The 15669-nt window shown below is 46.6% G+C and overlaps 1 protein-coding gene across 1 annotated transcript in view; it reads right to left on the reverse strand.

Moving 5' to 3' along the window:
* CNTNAP2 (contactin associated protein 2) overlaps positions 1–15669 on the reverse strand; it is a 2020907-nt gene that overhangs the window by 704905 nt on the left and 1300333 nt on the right. Inside the window, exon 13 of the mRNA XM_049894552.1 lies at positions 1113–1232. Coding sequence (XP_049750509.1) covers positions 1113–1232 — 120 coding nt within the window. The remainder of the gene's footprint in view (positions 1–1112; positions 1233–15669) is intronic.

Consider the following 15669-nt stretch of genomic DNA (forward strand, 5'->3'; position numbering starts at 1 on the left):
TTTGAATCCTGCCTGCATGCTGTGAGCAAGCTACTTCACTCTGGAATCCTTAAAATGACAATAACAATGCTACCTCCTGGGCAACCCTTACTGAAAGTGTCAGACAATGAGCTAAGGCCATACGTGGATTACCTCTCTTCATTCTCACAGTAATGCGACCTGGTAAGTATTATTCATAAGCCCATTTCACAGATAAACACTGAAGCTTGTTGAAAGTAACAGGATAGCAAAGTGCCCAAGGTGACACATCTATGATTAACGGAGCCAGGATGCAATCCTTGGTGGACTGAGTAAAGAATTCATTTAGGTGCCGACACACAGCAAACAATCAAAGGCAGCAATTGCCACCAGTCGTGTTCTGTCCTTAGTGCCCTTATCACCACGTGCCTCAGTCATCCTGGCAGGTGTGGCATCTCTCCTTGAGCCAGTGAGCAGGGCACGCCTCACACCTGCTCCAGGTTTTAGGAGGGGAAGGCATTGCCAAACGTCTGACCAAAAATCTGCTCTTATCTTAAAAGCTGCACATCTTTCCCATGTTGTGGGGGTCTACAAGAACCCAGGCCTCATTCCACAGCCCTGAAATTAATACAGAAGTCAAGAAAACTAGGTCCTCTTCCCAAGTAGAACACCCAGATACACTTCCTGAGAGCTGCTGGTGTTCTTTGCTATTTCCAGGATGGGATTTCCGTAGCCAGGGAGCTCCATGGCTACGGGGGCAGGGGCAGGCCTGAAGTGGTTGCGGACTTCCTCTCACGACCAGTGAGAACCCTCGGCAGGGAGACCAGTGTCCCCGTCCAGGCCACCTGTGGAGGCCACTCCGCCTCCGGGTCTTCCTGTTACCCAGTGACATCCACCTCACTTTCAGTTTTCCCTTATATACTGATATTGTTAATTCTCATCATTCACTGTTCAGGTCAGAAGATAGACATTTTTGTAAACACAGTGCCAGAAGCTTTCATTACTTTACAGCTGCGTCTCACCATTTTCCCAACAAGCTCAGTGACATTTAGCTCATGTTGTGAAGAACGCAGCCCAGAAAAAACCAAACTTGGGTGGCATCCATCATGTTCCACACACAGAACCATCTTCATGAAACACAGATTTGGGCTTACCTGTCATGTTGCAGTAGACTTTCAGAGGCGCCAGGGGTCCACTGCCATCAGGGTCGATCCAGTAATAGTTGGAGGTCTGGCCCAGGTGCTTGTAGGCCTCACAGGATGGCTCGTAGATGGCTGAAACGAAAGGCCCACGTGAGTCCAGCCCAGTGCTAGCTCCCCAAGGGGCCCAGACCACCCAAGGGCTGGTGAGCCAGTGCTGGGGATCCTTGCGTTAGGAGGAGGGTTCTTATCTCTACACTGAGCCTCATGACCTGGTTCTGATTCTGTGAGTGTTCGTTTTGGAACCAACAAAGACACTAAGTTGTCAGTGTGGCTTTGAAGCTGGTGACAAGACTAAAACTACCAACACATTTTTAAACAAATGTAATGTCTGGTTCGGTGTGGCTCATGCTCGCTGCAAAAAGATAATTTATACTCATTTTTAGACATGGTAAGGGACTTTACATTGAAAAACCATCAATATTGACTGTTGGGTTATCAATCAAATTCTAAGAGATCAACGAAAATCTCTCTTTCACACACACACACACACACACACACACGCACAGACACACATTTTTTCTTTTGTATAGTTGGTATAAATCTCCCTGCCATAGCATGTGATTTCTCATCTTCCTTTCCTTTGGGTGAAAGGAGAGGGAAGAAGAAAATGTCCTGACTCATTTCGTTACAGGTGCTTTAATTGCAGTGCGTCCAGCTCATGTTGGAAGCCGACACTCATGTAATAAAATTACAGGTTCTTCCTCATTGTTTTCCTTCCTGCTCCCATGCTGAGCCTGACAGCTCTCCTTTGTCTCACCTAGCCTGCACCTGTTTTCAGACACACAGAATGGACATTTCAGCTGGTGGTGCAGTGGTTAAAAGCTTGGCTTGTAACCAAAAGGTCAGTGGTTTGAATTCACCAACACTCCTTGGAAACCCTATGGGGCAGTTCTAATCTGTCCTATAGGGTCACTATGGGTCGGGATCAACTCAATGGCAATGCATTTTTTTTTTTTTTAACCTTGGGCGGCGAGCCCTGGTGGCACAATGGTTAAGAGTTCAGCTGCTAGCCAAAAAGGCAGTTTGAATCCACCAGCTGTTCCTTGGAAACTCTATGAGGCAGGTCTACTCTGTCCTATAGGGTCGCTATGAGTTGGAATTGACTCGATGGCAATGGGTTTGTTTGTTTGGTTTTTCCAGTCAGAACTGCTAAAATCTGGCTAAGAAACTGTCCCTTAAAGCTCCTCGCTGTATCTATGGAGACTAGAAAAGCTCTCTTAGCAAAACTAAGAAGCCTTCCTGGTAAACGTGTGTCTGTCTGACACGGGAGCAGTGGGGTGGTGGGGTTGCCATGCCCGTGGTTGCACTCCTGGGACCTGTGCCTGGTAAATGCCTGGGTCGGGGTACGATAGGGGGTCCCTATCCTTCCTTCCTCCGCCAAGTTCTCAGGGCTTCCTTGGCTTCCTCACTCAGAGATGGCCTGACCATCAGTTAAATTTAATTTCAACAGCAAAACAATGCTGACCCCAAACAATTCTCAGATTCTTTGATTTATTTAATTCCCTTTCTTTCCTTTGTCTCCCCTCCCACTCTTCCTTCTGCAAACAGTCATTGAGCATACATAATGTGCTGGGCACTGGTCAGCCAACCAGTTGCCCTTGGCTTGATTCCGACTCATGGAGACCCCGTGTGTGTCAGAGGAGAACTGTGCTCCAGAGGGTTTTCAGTGACAGATTTTTTGGAAGTAGATTGCCAGATCTTCCTTCTGAGGTGCCTCTGGGTGGACTCAAAGCTCCAACCTTTCTGTTAGCAGTTGAGCACATCGACTACTTGCACTGACCGCACACCAGGGCTTTAGGTTCGGCCCTGCAAATCCAGCTGTGAGCAAGCAGGTTAAAGCAGCTGGAGCAGGCTGTGCTCACTAATTACCTTGGCTCTGCCACTGCACGAGGTGATAATGGAGGCCTGGTGCTGCGGTGGTTAATAGCTCGGCTGCTAACCAAGACGTCCGCACGTGGAATCCACCAGCTGCTCCTGGGAAACCAGGGGGCAGTTCTGCTCTGCCCTATAGGGTTGCTGACAGAATGGACTCGACGGCAATTTTGTTTTTTTTTTCAATGATAACGGAAGGGGGTAGGTGTATTATAGGGGTGCTACCTGGATTAGAGGAAATAATCACAGCAACCGCTCAGCACCATGGCGGCCATGGCAACCATTTCACAGACGGCATTTTTATCATCAGTGTAATTATTACTTAGGCCCCACCCCAATTCCTCCTTATGTTAGGAGACCCCCTCATCCACACATCTGTCTCTCTGTGCAGGTGGCGGCGCTCTGCCTATCTCATGCACTGTGGTATTGATTAGAGTCACTTTAGAATCTGATTGCTGAGTTTAACTGAATTTCATACATGAACCATAAGTTCCTCACAAGATTATGAAACATCTTGAAGGCAGGTCAGTACGTGTTTCCTTTTCTTCTCTGTGTTATCTAACATGCGAGAAGCTTAAGAAAAGCTGTCTGGACTGAACAAAAACTTACCTGTTCTTCATCCTATTCTGATTTGGGTCACTGGTGAGCTGACTAGTCAGAGAAGCATTTCCACGTTAAAGAGTGATTGAGTGAGAATGTGTTCAGGGAGCTATGGGTTTTCTCAGTCAACATCTGGGCATTTTAATAACAGATGCAAAAGATAATGTGCTCAGCTACTGATGGGAAGGTTGGAGTCCACCCAGCGGTGCCTCAGAAGAAAGTCCTGGCAATCCGCTTCCAAAAAATCAGCCATTGAAACCCCTGTGGAGCACAGTTCTCCTCTGACACCCATAGGGCACCACGAGTCAGAACCGACTCCTCAGCAACTGGAAATGGTCACAGACCTTAACTGACGTGCCTGAGTAACGGCAGGCACTTACCCTGGGTACCTGAGTAACAGCAGGCACTTGCCCCCGCCCAGGTACCTGAGTAATGGCAGGCACTTACCCCGGGTACCTGAGTAATGGCAGGCACTTGCCCCCCCCAGGTACCTGAGTAATGGCAGGCACTTGCCCCCCCATACCTGAGTAACAGTAGGCACTTGCCCCCAGGTACCTGAGTAACAGCAGGCATTTGCCCCCCAGGTACCCGAGTAACAGCAGACACTTAACCCAGGTACCTGAGTAACAGCAGGCATTTGCCCCCCCCCGGTACCTGAGTAACAGCAGACACTTAACCCAGGTGCCTGAGTAACGGCAGACACTTAACCCAGGTGCCTGAGTAACGGCAGACACTTAACCCAGGTGCCTGAGTAACGGCAGACACTTAACCGAGGTACCTGAGTAATGACAGACACTTAATCCAGGTACAGGTACCTGAGTAATAGCAGACACTTGCAGCATGCGACTAAGGGGAGTTTTGCAACCAAGGACCCTCCTCTTTTTCTTCAAAGCATTAAGAATTATTTGGTCATCTTTAACCTGCTACAGGCTGACTAGCTGCTTTCGCCTCCACTACACAAGTGGAAACCCAGGTACTTCAGTCCAAACATGAGCACCTGTGGAATTCACCAGGAGAGCTTGTTAAAGCTGGGCCTCCTGGGCCTGCCCCCCAGCGAGGAGGTAGAGAGTGTGTGGTTCTAACGAGCTCCCCTGTAAGGCCGATGCTCCCAGCCCAGGCTCCACGTTCCACAGAGCGCCGCTTCTGCTCCAGTCCTGAGGAAAGTTAACTCAGGAAGTGTGCACCAGGGCCTTAATGCTATTTAAATACCTGGAAAAACAGATCACCAGAAAGCAACACAGTGGAGTTTAAATGAAGTGTGCTTAGAATGCCACCTCACTTCAGCTAAAAAGCTAAACTGGAATGGCATTCAAAACTGTAACTAAAATACAACATCAAGAAGAAATATACGTGTGTGTAAAGGCTCCAAAAAACATTTTCAAAGAAATACACCAAACACTTACCTTGAGTAGTGACCTTTGAGCAGGGAGGTCACAGGTGATTTAAAACGTTTCATACGCTCCTGGGTTTTCCACTGCAGAGTGAAGGGGTATTATTTTACCAGTAAAAATACAGTCTCTGGATATGCGTGTAGAATAATGGCACCAAGGAAAAGTGGCGAGGGAAGCTGTGATGTAGTTACATAATCTGAATATGTATTTAAGTGATTTTGGCTGAAATCACTGTTCTGTCATTTACTAACTGGAAGCCCTCACTAACCTTTGGTTTTCTCACGTGTAAAATGAACATAATAAAACCCCCTTCCCCAAGTTACAGTAAAGATTAAGTGAAAGCACTGAGTATATTTAAACTTAAATAATATTCAAAATTTTATGAAAAGAATGAGCTAGCCCCAGACACCCTGCTAACTCAGACTTGAAACTACTCCCAAAGATCACCTTTCAGCCAAAGATTAGACGACAATAATACATGTGAGGGACGTGCTTCTTAGGTCAAACAGACAACACCTGCCCAGAAACAAAGCCTGGAAGGTGGGAGGGGACAGGAAAACTGGACAAATGGATGGGGGGAACCTGGAGCGGAAAGGGAAAGGGGGAGAGTGCTGACACAGTGCAGGACTGCAGCCAATGCCAGGAAACTGTGTACATACATTTTTAAATGAGAAACTAATTTGCTCTGTAAAATTTCACCTAAATCACAATTGAAAAAAAAAAAAAAGAATGAGCTGGTAGAAGTGTTTGCACTGTGGGCCTTAACCAGCTACCTCCTGCCTGGTGGAGTCTGAGCTGGCTGAGTGACTTGTGCCTATCAGGACTGTGGAGGTGACAGGCAGTGAGGGGCAGCAGCAGCCACTTCGGGGAGAGAAAGGCCTGGTGTATCCATCATTAACAATGAAGGGTTTGCTAGCCAACTACTGAAGAACAGAAAGGCAATTGGGCTGATAATAAAATAAACAGACTGGTCCAGTCCATTGATTTATTGGGAAAGTCATTTTTCTCTGTGCCAACTCCCATTCCCAAATACAAGTTCTCACATTATTCCACCTATTCACAAATACATCTCAGCTGCTCAGAAATAACACTACTGACCCACCAGACTGGATTTCACAGCGCGTAAAAACTCAGAATGCAGCAAGTCCTATCTTATTCATTTTCTTCTAACAGCAAGTGCTGTCTGTGTGACTCCGCGGGGGCAACAATGGAAAACGGTGAAGTGCTCGTGTATGAGTCTTCTGTTGCTGCTATAACAAGTGAACATGGAACAGCACACATGTATGACCTCACAGTCCTGGTGGTCAGAAACCTGACAGGGTCTCACCGGGCTAGAATAAAGGTGTCTGTAGGGCTGTTTCTTGTAGGAGAACCCATTTCCTTGCCTCTTCCAGCTTCTGGATTCTTGGATCTTGGCCCCTTCTCCATCTTCAAAGTCCTTCTCATGCTGCACCTCTCTGGTTTTTGCCATCACGACATCTGACTCTTTGGAAGACTGTCGTGATGAGATAGGACCCAGCCAGATAATCCAGGATGGTCTCCCCCTCTCAAGATCGCTAACCTAATGACACCTGCAAGGTCTCTGTCAGGTAAGGTAACACATCCACAGGTTCTAGAGATTCGGACGTGGCCATCCTCGGGGTCATTGTTCTGCCTATCACAACCATGTAAAAAGAATACAGCTGCTCTACTGAAGGAACGGACCCTGTGGGAAGTTCTACTCTGTCTTAGAGGGTTGCTATGAGTTACAGCCATCTCCACGGCAACCGGTTTGTTTTTGCTTTTTTGGTTATTGAATGAACAAACTTATTAAGCACTGTATCCATTTTTTAGAGCTGATGCAGCGAATAACCACAAACTAAGCGGCGTAAAACAACAGGAATTCTCTCTATCACACTTCTGGATGCCAGGAGTCCTGAATCAAGCCATGGGCAGGCCCTGCTTTCTCTGAAGGCCCTGAGGAAGAATGTGTTCTAGGCCCCTCCTAGCTTCTGGGGTTGCTGGCAATCCTTGGTGCTCTTTGCCTTGTAGAGGCAGCTCTCCATTCTCTGCCTCTGTCTTCTCTCTGTGTCTCTTCTAAGGACACTAGGCCCGCCCTGTTCCAGTCTGACTTCATGCTAACCTAAATGATAACATCTGCAAAGACCCTATTTCCAAACAAGGTCACATTCACAGGTCCTAGGGGCTAGGACTGGAACACGTCTGATTAGCTTTCTGGAGGCTCTACTCCTGAATTAATCAAGAAGCCCCTTAAAGTAAACACGGATGTACCAGAAAAAGTGAGCAGCACTTCTCAGCCCTTGAAAGAGGCCCTCGGCAGAGCTGGGTGGGTAGTGTTGAGAAAGGATGGTCTCTGGGGTCCTTAGTCTGATCACTTTTCATCACTAGGCCATCTTCTCATCTTAATCCAGTTTTCAAAAATATCTTTCTCTGTCAGAATAAGAAATTTCCATCTGAAACTGTGAAACTGACCTCCTGATTTCAGTCAGCCCCTGTGATCCTGGTTGAAGGAGCAAGTTTCCCCAGAATCTAAGTGATCCTGTTGGAGCCCTGGGTGGTGCAGTGGTTAAAAGCTTGGCTGCTAACCAAAAGGTTGGCAGTTCAAATCCACCCGCTGCTCCTTGGAAACCCTGTGGGGCAGTTTTACTCTGTCCTATAGGATCGCTATGAGTTGGAATTGACTCGACAGCAACAGGTTTGGGTTTGGTTTGGAACTCATCTTGTTAAGGGAACCACTGGCGTTTGAGCAGAGCTAAGCTGGAAACCTGGAGGCTGCAGTGACCTGAGGCCTCTCCTGAAGGCTCTGTAATTCTAGGACTGGCAATTATTTTTAATTAGTGCGATGTAAGCTTCACCGTGTCTAAATCCTCATTAACACATGAATATTAACCTCATATGTTCTCTGTCTCTTAGGATATTTTTTAAGCTTGAATGCAGGCCCTGAGTAAACTTGTTGATGTCCCCTGGGGACTGCTGTGTCATTGCTGGCACACTGCAAGCAGTGGCGGAACAGGGAGCGCCTCTAACAGCAGGCATTCTGCATGCTAATACAGTGCCCTGATCTTTCCATGAATAGAAGTTCTGTATGAGATGTTATTCATTATAGCCCCCTGATGGGTTCTTTCACCTGTCCATATCCCAAGGGGAAGCATAATTTAGGAGGGAAAAAAGAGTTTTGAGTCCTTGTTAAAAGAACAATAGCTCCTAGTTATCTTACCTGACAAAAGTCCTTCAGTAATTCAACTTTCAGAAATCAGGGCAAAGCCTACCTCTACTATTTCTAGCCTCCAGGCCCCAGGCCCACCCCACTTCTGCCTTTGATCTGATCCTTCTCAAGTCTCTCCATTCTTTGCAGTGGCGCCAAGACACTGCTTTCAAGAAAACAATAGCCCATACTTCTAAGGTGCTTGTTACAAACCTGGTGGCATGCTGCTTGAGAACTACAGCCGCTAACTGAAAGGTCAGCAGTTTGAGTCTACCAGGTGCTCTCTGGAAACTATGGGGCAGTTCCACTCTGTCCTATAGGGTCGCTGGGCATTGGATTCTACTCGACGGCAGTGGGTTATGGGTTAAGCTACAAAACTTGAATTCTGTGTCTTTGTCATGGTGGCCACCATATCCCTTGGTGCTGGCAATATCCATTCTAACTGTGTTTGATGGCTAAACCAGGCAAACTTTCTTGCATTTCCTCATTATTACTCTCAGGTTATAGAAGAGTGAAAAAACAAAAATAGTTGCCATTGATTCCAACACATGGAGTCTCCATGTGTGCAGAGTAGAACAGTGCTCCACTGAGTTTTCAAGACTATGACCTTTCAGAAGCAGACTGCCAGGCCTCTCTTCTGAGGTGCCTCTGGGTGGATTCTAACCACCAACCTTTCAGTTAGTAGTCAATGCTTAATTGTTTGCACCACCCAGGAATGCCTATATTTCCCTTAAAAATCCATTGTCATTGAGTTGATTCTGACTCATAGTGACTCTATAGGACAGAGTGGAGCTGCCCCATAGGGTTTCCAAGGAGCAGCTGGTGGGTTTGAACTGCTGACCTTTTGGTTAGCATCTGAGCTCTTAGCTGCTGTGCCACTAGGGCTACGTTTACCCTTACAGAAGGGAAAAAAGGAAAATCTACACACTGCCCTCTTCCCTTCTTGTTTGTTCACTGCTGTCTTCACAGGGGGGTTAATTTGTCCTCGGTTGTTTGCCTTGAAAAGGACTTGAACACAGGAAATTCAGCTATAGAATCCCTCTCTTAAACAACACACTGCTTGTCTAAATGGCTCTCATCATGGACACAGAGTACTCTGTTCTTGTTGCCAGAGGGAAGCGGAGAAGAGGGTGGAGTGTTTTTCTCTGAGGAAGAGTATTTTGAAGGAAAAGAAGGTTTTTCTTAATTATGTCCGAAAGACCTAATACCTGTAGGTGGTGTATACATAAATGTGCATGTATATATGTATATGTTTACATTTGTAGTTACGTATTTAGAAGTCCCTGGGTAGTGCAAACAGTTAACACACTTAGCTGCTAACTAAAAGGTTGGAGGTTTGAGTCCTCCCAGAGGTGCCTTGGGAGAAAGGCCTGGTGATCTACTTCTGAAAATCAGCCATAGAAAACCCTGTGGAGCACAGTTCTCCTCTGACACACACGGGGCTGCCCTGAGTCAAAGCTGAATCCACGGCAATGGTTTAAAACTACAACCCAGCAGGTCTAACAGAAATGTCAAACCCGACTGCTTAGACAGTGCTCACCCAAAATGCACACCTCACGTACTTCAAGTAAAGTCATCCTGATGATTTAAACAAAAACGTAACTATACGTGTGTACTTCTTTACACGTTAAGGAATGCTTTACTGCGTTTTACCTAAATTAGTGAATGAGGCAATGGGACTGATTTTAAATGTCAAAGAAAGTCTTTAGAACTTCATGGGAAAACAAGCCATTAAATAATACAGGCATTGAAACTTGAAAATGTAAGAGACAGGCTGTTTACCAGCAGACAGGGTTGAGCCTAAACTGCTACGTCACCAAAACCAAACCAAAGAACTGCCCCTCCCCTCCTGAATAAAGTCCGTAAAGGGGAGTGGCGTGGGGTGGGGAGATGTGGGCTCAGAGTTGGGATTCCTGTTTCGAGTCCTGGCTCTGTCGGTGATGGCCACATGACTTGGATTGTTTCCATTGGAATTCTCGAGTTTGAGTTTCCTTACCCAAGGAATGAGGGGTTGTATGCGATGATACCCGTTTCATTTTAGCCCAAGTGCTCCACGATTTTTTATTAGTTTATGGCCGTATTTCAAAAGGCCATAATAGCAGGGTGTCTATACTCAGCAGATATTATTAACAAGCACCCGCGTAGTCATTAAGACATTTTGGCTGGTCTCAGAGCTGTTCTCTCTAACTTAAAGTAAGATTTAAATATATATAACCCTGCTAGAAAACAGACACCTCCAGTCAGTGGATAAAGGCAGAGACCCTTTCCTCAAAGCTGGGGTAACACAGGGTATTAGCATTTATGTAGGTTTCTGACAGAGGGTCTCCCTGAGGAGTGCTGGACTTGACAATGGCTTTCTCCATATTCTTTTGAGATGGGACGATCATATACATGCAAGCTGGATTTATAGTAGGGCTGGCCTCGAAATTATCAGGCTCCTGTAATGACTGTTAGAGATGACTGACAGACTTCCTGCTGTTTGAGGTCGTGTGAAAGTCGTCTCAGAGAGAAGTGGTGGAGATGCTGGGCTCCACTGTACCCACCCAGGTGGAATTAGGGTCCTTACTTCAGCATTCCCACACACTGCAGAGAACCGGGGGGTAATGGCTTTACATACTCCAGCCCCTGAAATACCTGCCACTGCTCTAGACACGTTGAAACCGCTGCATTAAGCTGTTTGCACTGTAACACAGGCTTCTGTAGCCTTTGCTCTGAGTTCGCTGATCCTATTTATAGTCGAGGGAAACTGAAAAATCAAACTGGTTGCTGTTGAGTTGATTCAGACTAAAAGCGACCCGACAGGACAGAGTAGAACTGCCCCATAGGGTTTCCAAGGAGTGGCTGGTGGATTCCCAACTCCAACCTTCTGGTTAACAGCCGAGCCACTGGGCAACCAGGGAAGGGAAGAAATACACATTACTGCTGCCTAGCAGAATAGTTGACAGTGAATAACGAAGACCAAAGAAGAACTGACGCCTTTGAATGATGGTGTTGATGAAGAATACTGAACATACCATGAACTGCCAGAAGAATGAAAAAGTCTGTCTTAGAAGCAAAGACGGCAAGACTTCGTCTCATGTACTTTGGACATGTTATCAGGAGGAACCAGTCCCTGGAGAAGGACATCATGCTTGGTAAAGTCAAGGGTCACTGAGAAAGAGGAAGACCCTTGAGGAGACGGATCGACACAGTTGTTGCAACAACGGACTCAGATGTAGCAATGATTGTGAGGCTGGCGCAGGACCAAGTAGCGTCTTGTTCTGCTGTACACAGGCTGCTACGAGGAGGAACCAACTCAACGGCACCTACAACAACAAATGTGTGTGTATATGTGTGTACACACACATATACGCATATATATATTTTTTAATGGAGAAAAAAGCCCACAGAGGCAAAAGTGCCCACAGAAGTCATAGTGTGGCCCTGGAAAGAGACTGGCATTTTTAGTTGGGTAGCTATTTCAGGATAGCTTTCTAGAAGCCTATAGCAATTCCCATTTTTTCCAAAAGTGGATGGGGGCATCCCTTCCATTCACCCCCGTCAGCAGGGGGCTTTACCAGGCCCACATTGTTGCCACCTTAACCCACACATGGCAGCTCTTTGTTACATAGTTTGCATTTCTCTCACTCTCAGGAGGGAGGTTGGGCATTTTCACAGGTTTCCCGGCTGTTTTCACAGGCTGTCTGGGACTGCCTGCTCATTATTTTTGTCACTTTTCTATTTATTCCGGCACTAGTGTCTGTCACAGCCATCGCAGGCATTCCTTTTTGATCACTGTTTGTGTAAAGACATTGCATACAGCACACTTCCCATGAAAAGTCTGGGGTTTTCTGTCTCCTGGATTTCCCACTTGGTTAAGATGACACCCTGAAGCTTCATGTGTGCAGTCTCCTCAACTTTCTCCTGGGAGTTTTAACGTTTATTTTTTTTATATGAAGTCTTTAATCCTTCAAGAACAAACATTCACTGGCCTGAGGAATATTTAGAAATGGTTTTTGCTCTAAAGCACGTAGCTTTACGTTTACAACTTCAGGTAAACAATTATCAAGCTGTTTTCCTTGGTATCGCAAACCTGAGAGAGGACAGCCACAGTGAGGTGAACATAGACAGGGCAGAGGGTGGTCACGCGGCCTTTCTGCAGTTATCTTCTGCTATAAAAAGAGAGACGGAATGAAATCCTGAGTTTCCCGACTAGACCCCGTGGACCCTGAGGCTGAGGGCGGCTCTGGGAGACGCGTGTGTGCAGGAGGGGCCGCCCCACAGGGAAGGGGTGAGCTTCACGTCCATCCTGCCAGTTATGCCTGGGATCTCCTCTGAGGGGCAAAAACGTTTTTGAGAAAAGCCTCAAAACCCCTGGATTAGAAGTTCGCCTGCCCTTTGCTGTTATTAATGACGAGATAAAAGGAAGCAGGAGGAGAAAAGGAGGGAGAGCAGGGGAATGTCCATATTAGTCTCGGTAACAGTGGGACGAGGCAGCCATCACCAACCCCAGCTGCAGGTGCAGGCTTTACCGGGCCTGGAGTTTACATCATTTTGGAGGTTGTCTTCAATAAACAAGGAATGTCAAATCCCAGTAAAAGCTCAGGCATGAAAACGGGCAGCGGGAGTGTGTTTGGAGCCATTCCTACACCAAGACAGCCAGGGAAAAGTCCTGCAGACCACGTAAATATCGCCAGTAAACCCCAAATTAAGACGTGCCCCCCAGTCACCTTCCCCTCAGGCTGACACCCAAAATGCTCATGTCTGCTCCAAACTCCCCCACATGTGGTAGAGGAAAGCCAGAGGATAGAGAAAGGGGTCTCAGCAAGGGCTCAGGCATCTTTCTGATTTCATATCAACACATGTCCCTGTGAGGACCTGCTAACCCGAAGGTCGGAGTCCACCCAGGGGTGCTAAGGAGAAAGGCCTGGTGATCTGCTTCTGAAGACTCAGCCCTGAAAACCCTCTGGTGCACGCTTCTCTGACCCGGAGGGGGCTGCCGTGGCGCACGCTCCTCTGACACAGAGGGGGTTGCCACGAGCAGGAATCGACTCGACAGCAGCTGGGTTTTGATGACTCTATGAAGAAGCCCTACACAAGAAAGGGGCCTTCGTGATCAAGTCTGTTAGCTGCAGCGTCACTGCCCTCTGGTCATCCCCATTTTACAACAAAGACACCCAGGCTTCGGAGGGTTTAGTAACTTCCCAAAGTCACTCAGCTGCCAGAGATGGGAGCCTGGACTCCCTTAGAGATGGCTCCGCCTGGGCGGGCTGTGGCTGCCCTGCTGCCCCGCGCAGGCCCCTCCCATCCTATCTGCCTCTCCTGTGTTAATTACTTTTGAGTTGTTCCAAAGCCACATGGAACCAGTTCTTCATTAACAAAAAGGTACCTGCTTTAAAGGATGAAGTGTGTGGTGGTGGGAAGAACTCTGAAATGATGCACAAGACCGTTATGGACTGAACTGTGTCCTCCAAAGAGAGGTTGGAGTCCTGCGAATGTGACTCTCTTTGGGAAGCAGCATTTTTCTTTTGTTACCAGTTGGGTCAACTGAGGTCATACCAGAGTAGGGTGGGTCCTAGCCCTAATCCCTTCTGAGTGGCCTCTTACGAAAAGGGAGACCCTCAGGAGGAAGACAGATGTCATGTGAGGATCCCTTACAAACAAAGGAATACCAAGAAACCCCCAGGGCTGCAAGAAACTGAATGAAACCAGAGGGGATCAGCCCCCCTGAGACAACAGAGGGAGCATGGCCCTGCCAGTGCCCTGAATTTGGACTCTAGCCTCAAGAACGGTGAGAAAATAAATTCTGTTCTTTAAAGCCGTTCACTTGAGGCATTTTGTCAGAGGCCCTAGGAAACTAAGATGGAGAATTTAGATAACTGGACCCTCATAGTGCTGGGCTGGAGCCCCTGTGCCATGGATTCTAACGAGACATCATATCTGTGGTCAGGCTATTCTACAGCCAGTGTGTTAGTCTCCTAGTGCTTCCATAGTGCAAATGCCATAGGTGGGTATCTTTAAGAACAGAAATTTATTTTCTCACAGTCAGGAGGCTGGGAGTTCAAATTGAGGAGTGGCTCCAGGGGGAGACCCTTCTTTGTCCACAGTCCCTGGTTACTTGGAGTTCCTTCCCCTGTGTCTCTCCTGCTCTTTCCATACCTCAGAAGTGATTAGGGTTAGGGCCTACTCTACCCTGGGGTGATCTCATTAACTTAACAAAAGAAAAACCCTATTTCCGAGCAGGGCCACATCCAAAGTAGGAGGGCCAGGGATTCAAGGTCTATTTCTGGAGGGACACCATTCAATCTGTAGTAGTCAATTTGACAGTCATCTCTCCACCGTTAGGGTTTCACAGCACATATGGATCTAAACTACCTGGAATCCTGAAAAGGCTTCTGAGGAGGTGCTGAGACTCCTGATCCTACACATGGCCATTATCTGGCCAAAATTGCCCTGGTGGTGCAAAGGTTAAGAGCATGGGTGCTAAGCAAGAGATCAGCAGTTTGAATCTTCCAGCTGCTCCTTAGAAACCCTATGGGGCAGTTCTACTGTGTCCTGTAGGGTTGCTGTGAGTCGGAATCAACTCAAGGGCAATGGGTTTGGAATGTTCCCATTACTCAATCAGTTTCTGCCTGAGTTCACCTGAAACCTAGCTGTGAAGTAAGCTTGCATGTAGAAAGAACCTAGCATTTTTCCTGTCTCTTTTCCTTTGGAGAACACAGAGAAAGGCCAAACTCATTTTAATCACTAAACACCGTCTAAGAAGGCTGGGGAATTCTTTTAAAAACTCCTATGCATTCCAAGATCAAATAGAAATATATCGAGTGTAACCAAAGTTTTGAATAATTCATTCTCTGCTCATTTTGCCTTATTGTGCACAATTGAAAATTGGCCATATCGATTTCTTGCCCAACAGACGGCACAGCCTCATTCATCCGACGTCATCTGGGAATAAGCCTTCCATAGAACTGTGGACTTTGGAGTTAGAGACGACCGTGGGGACCATCTGATCTATTTCCCTCCTTGTAAGTAATTATCATAATTATAACAGCAACAACAGCTACTTGAACTCTCACTGTCTGTTGGAAATTCGATGTTGAGTGTTTTGCAAGCATTTTGCCATGTGTTTTCAACAGTGATCCTGTGAGGTAGGTATTCTTATTCTTTCCTTTTACAAATTAGAGAGATTAAAATAACTGAAGGCTACCTAGCTTGAAAGTAACGGAGCCAGGATTGGATTTGAACCCTAGCCCCTGTTCGTTTTTTCTTTATAATATAGTTTATTTAATTTTAAGTGTATACAATATAATTTTTTTAATTGTGATAAGAATACACACAAAGAAACATTCGCCAATTCAACGATTTCTTCATGTACAATTCAGTGACATTGATTACACTCTATGTTGCTCCGCTTCCATCCCTATGTTTTCCTCGTTATTCCACCGCCGGTTACAGAGACTCA

The sequence above is a fragment of the Elephas maximus genome, chromosome 8 (genome assembly GCF_024166365.1).
Source record: "Elephas maximus indicus isolate mEleMax1 chromosome 8, mEleMax1 primary haplotype, whole genome shotgun sequence".
In the NCBI taxonomy this organism is placed as follows: Eukaryota; Metazoa; Chordata; class Mammalia; order Proboscidea; family Elephantidae; genus Elephas; species Elephas maximus.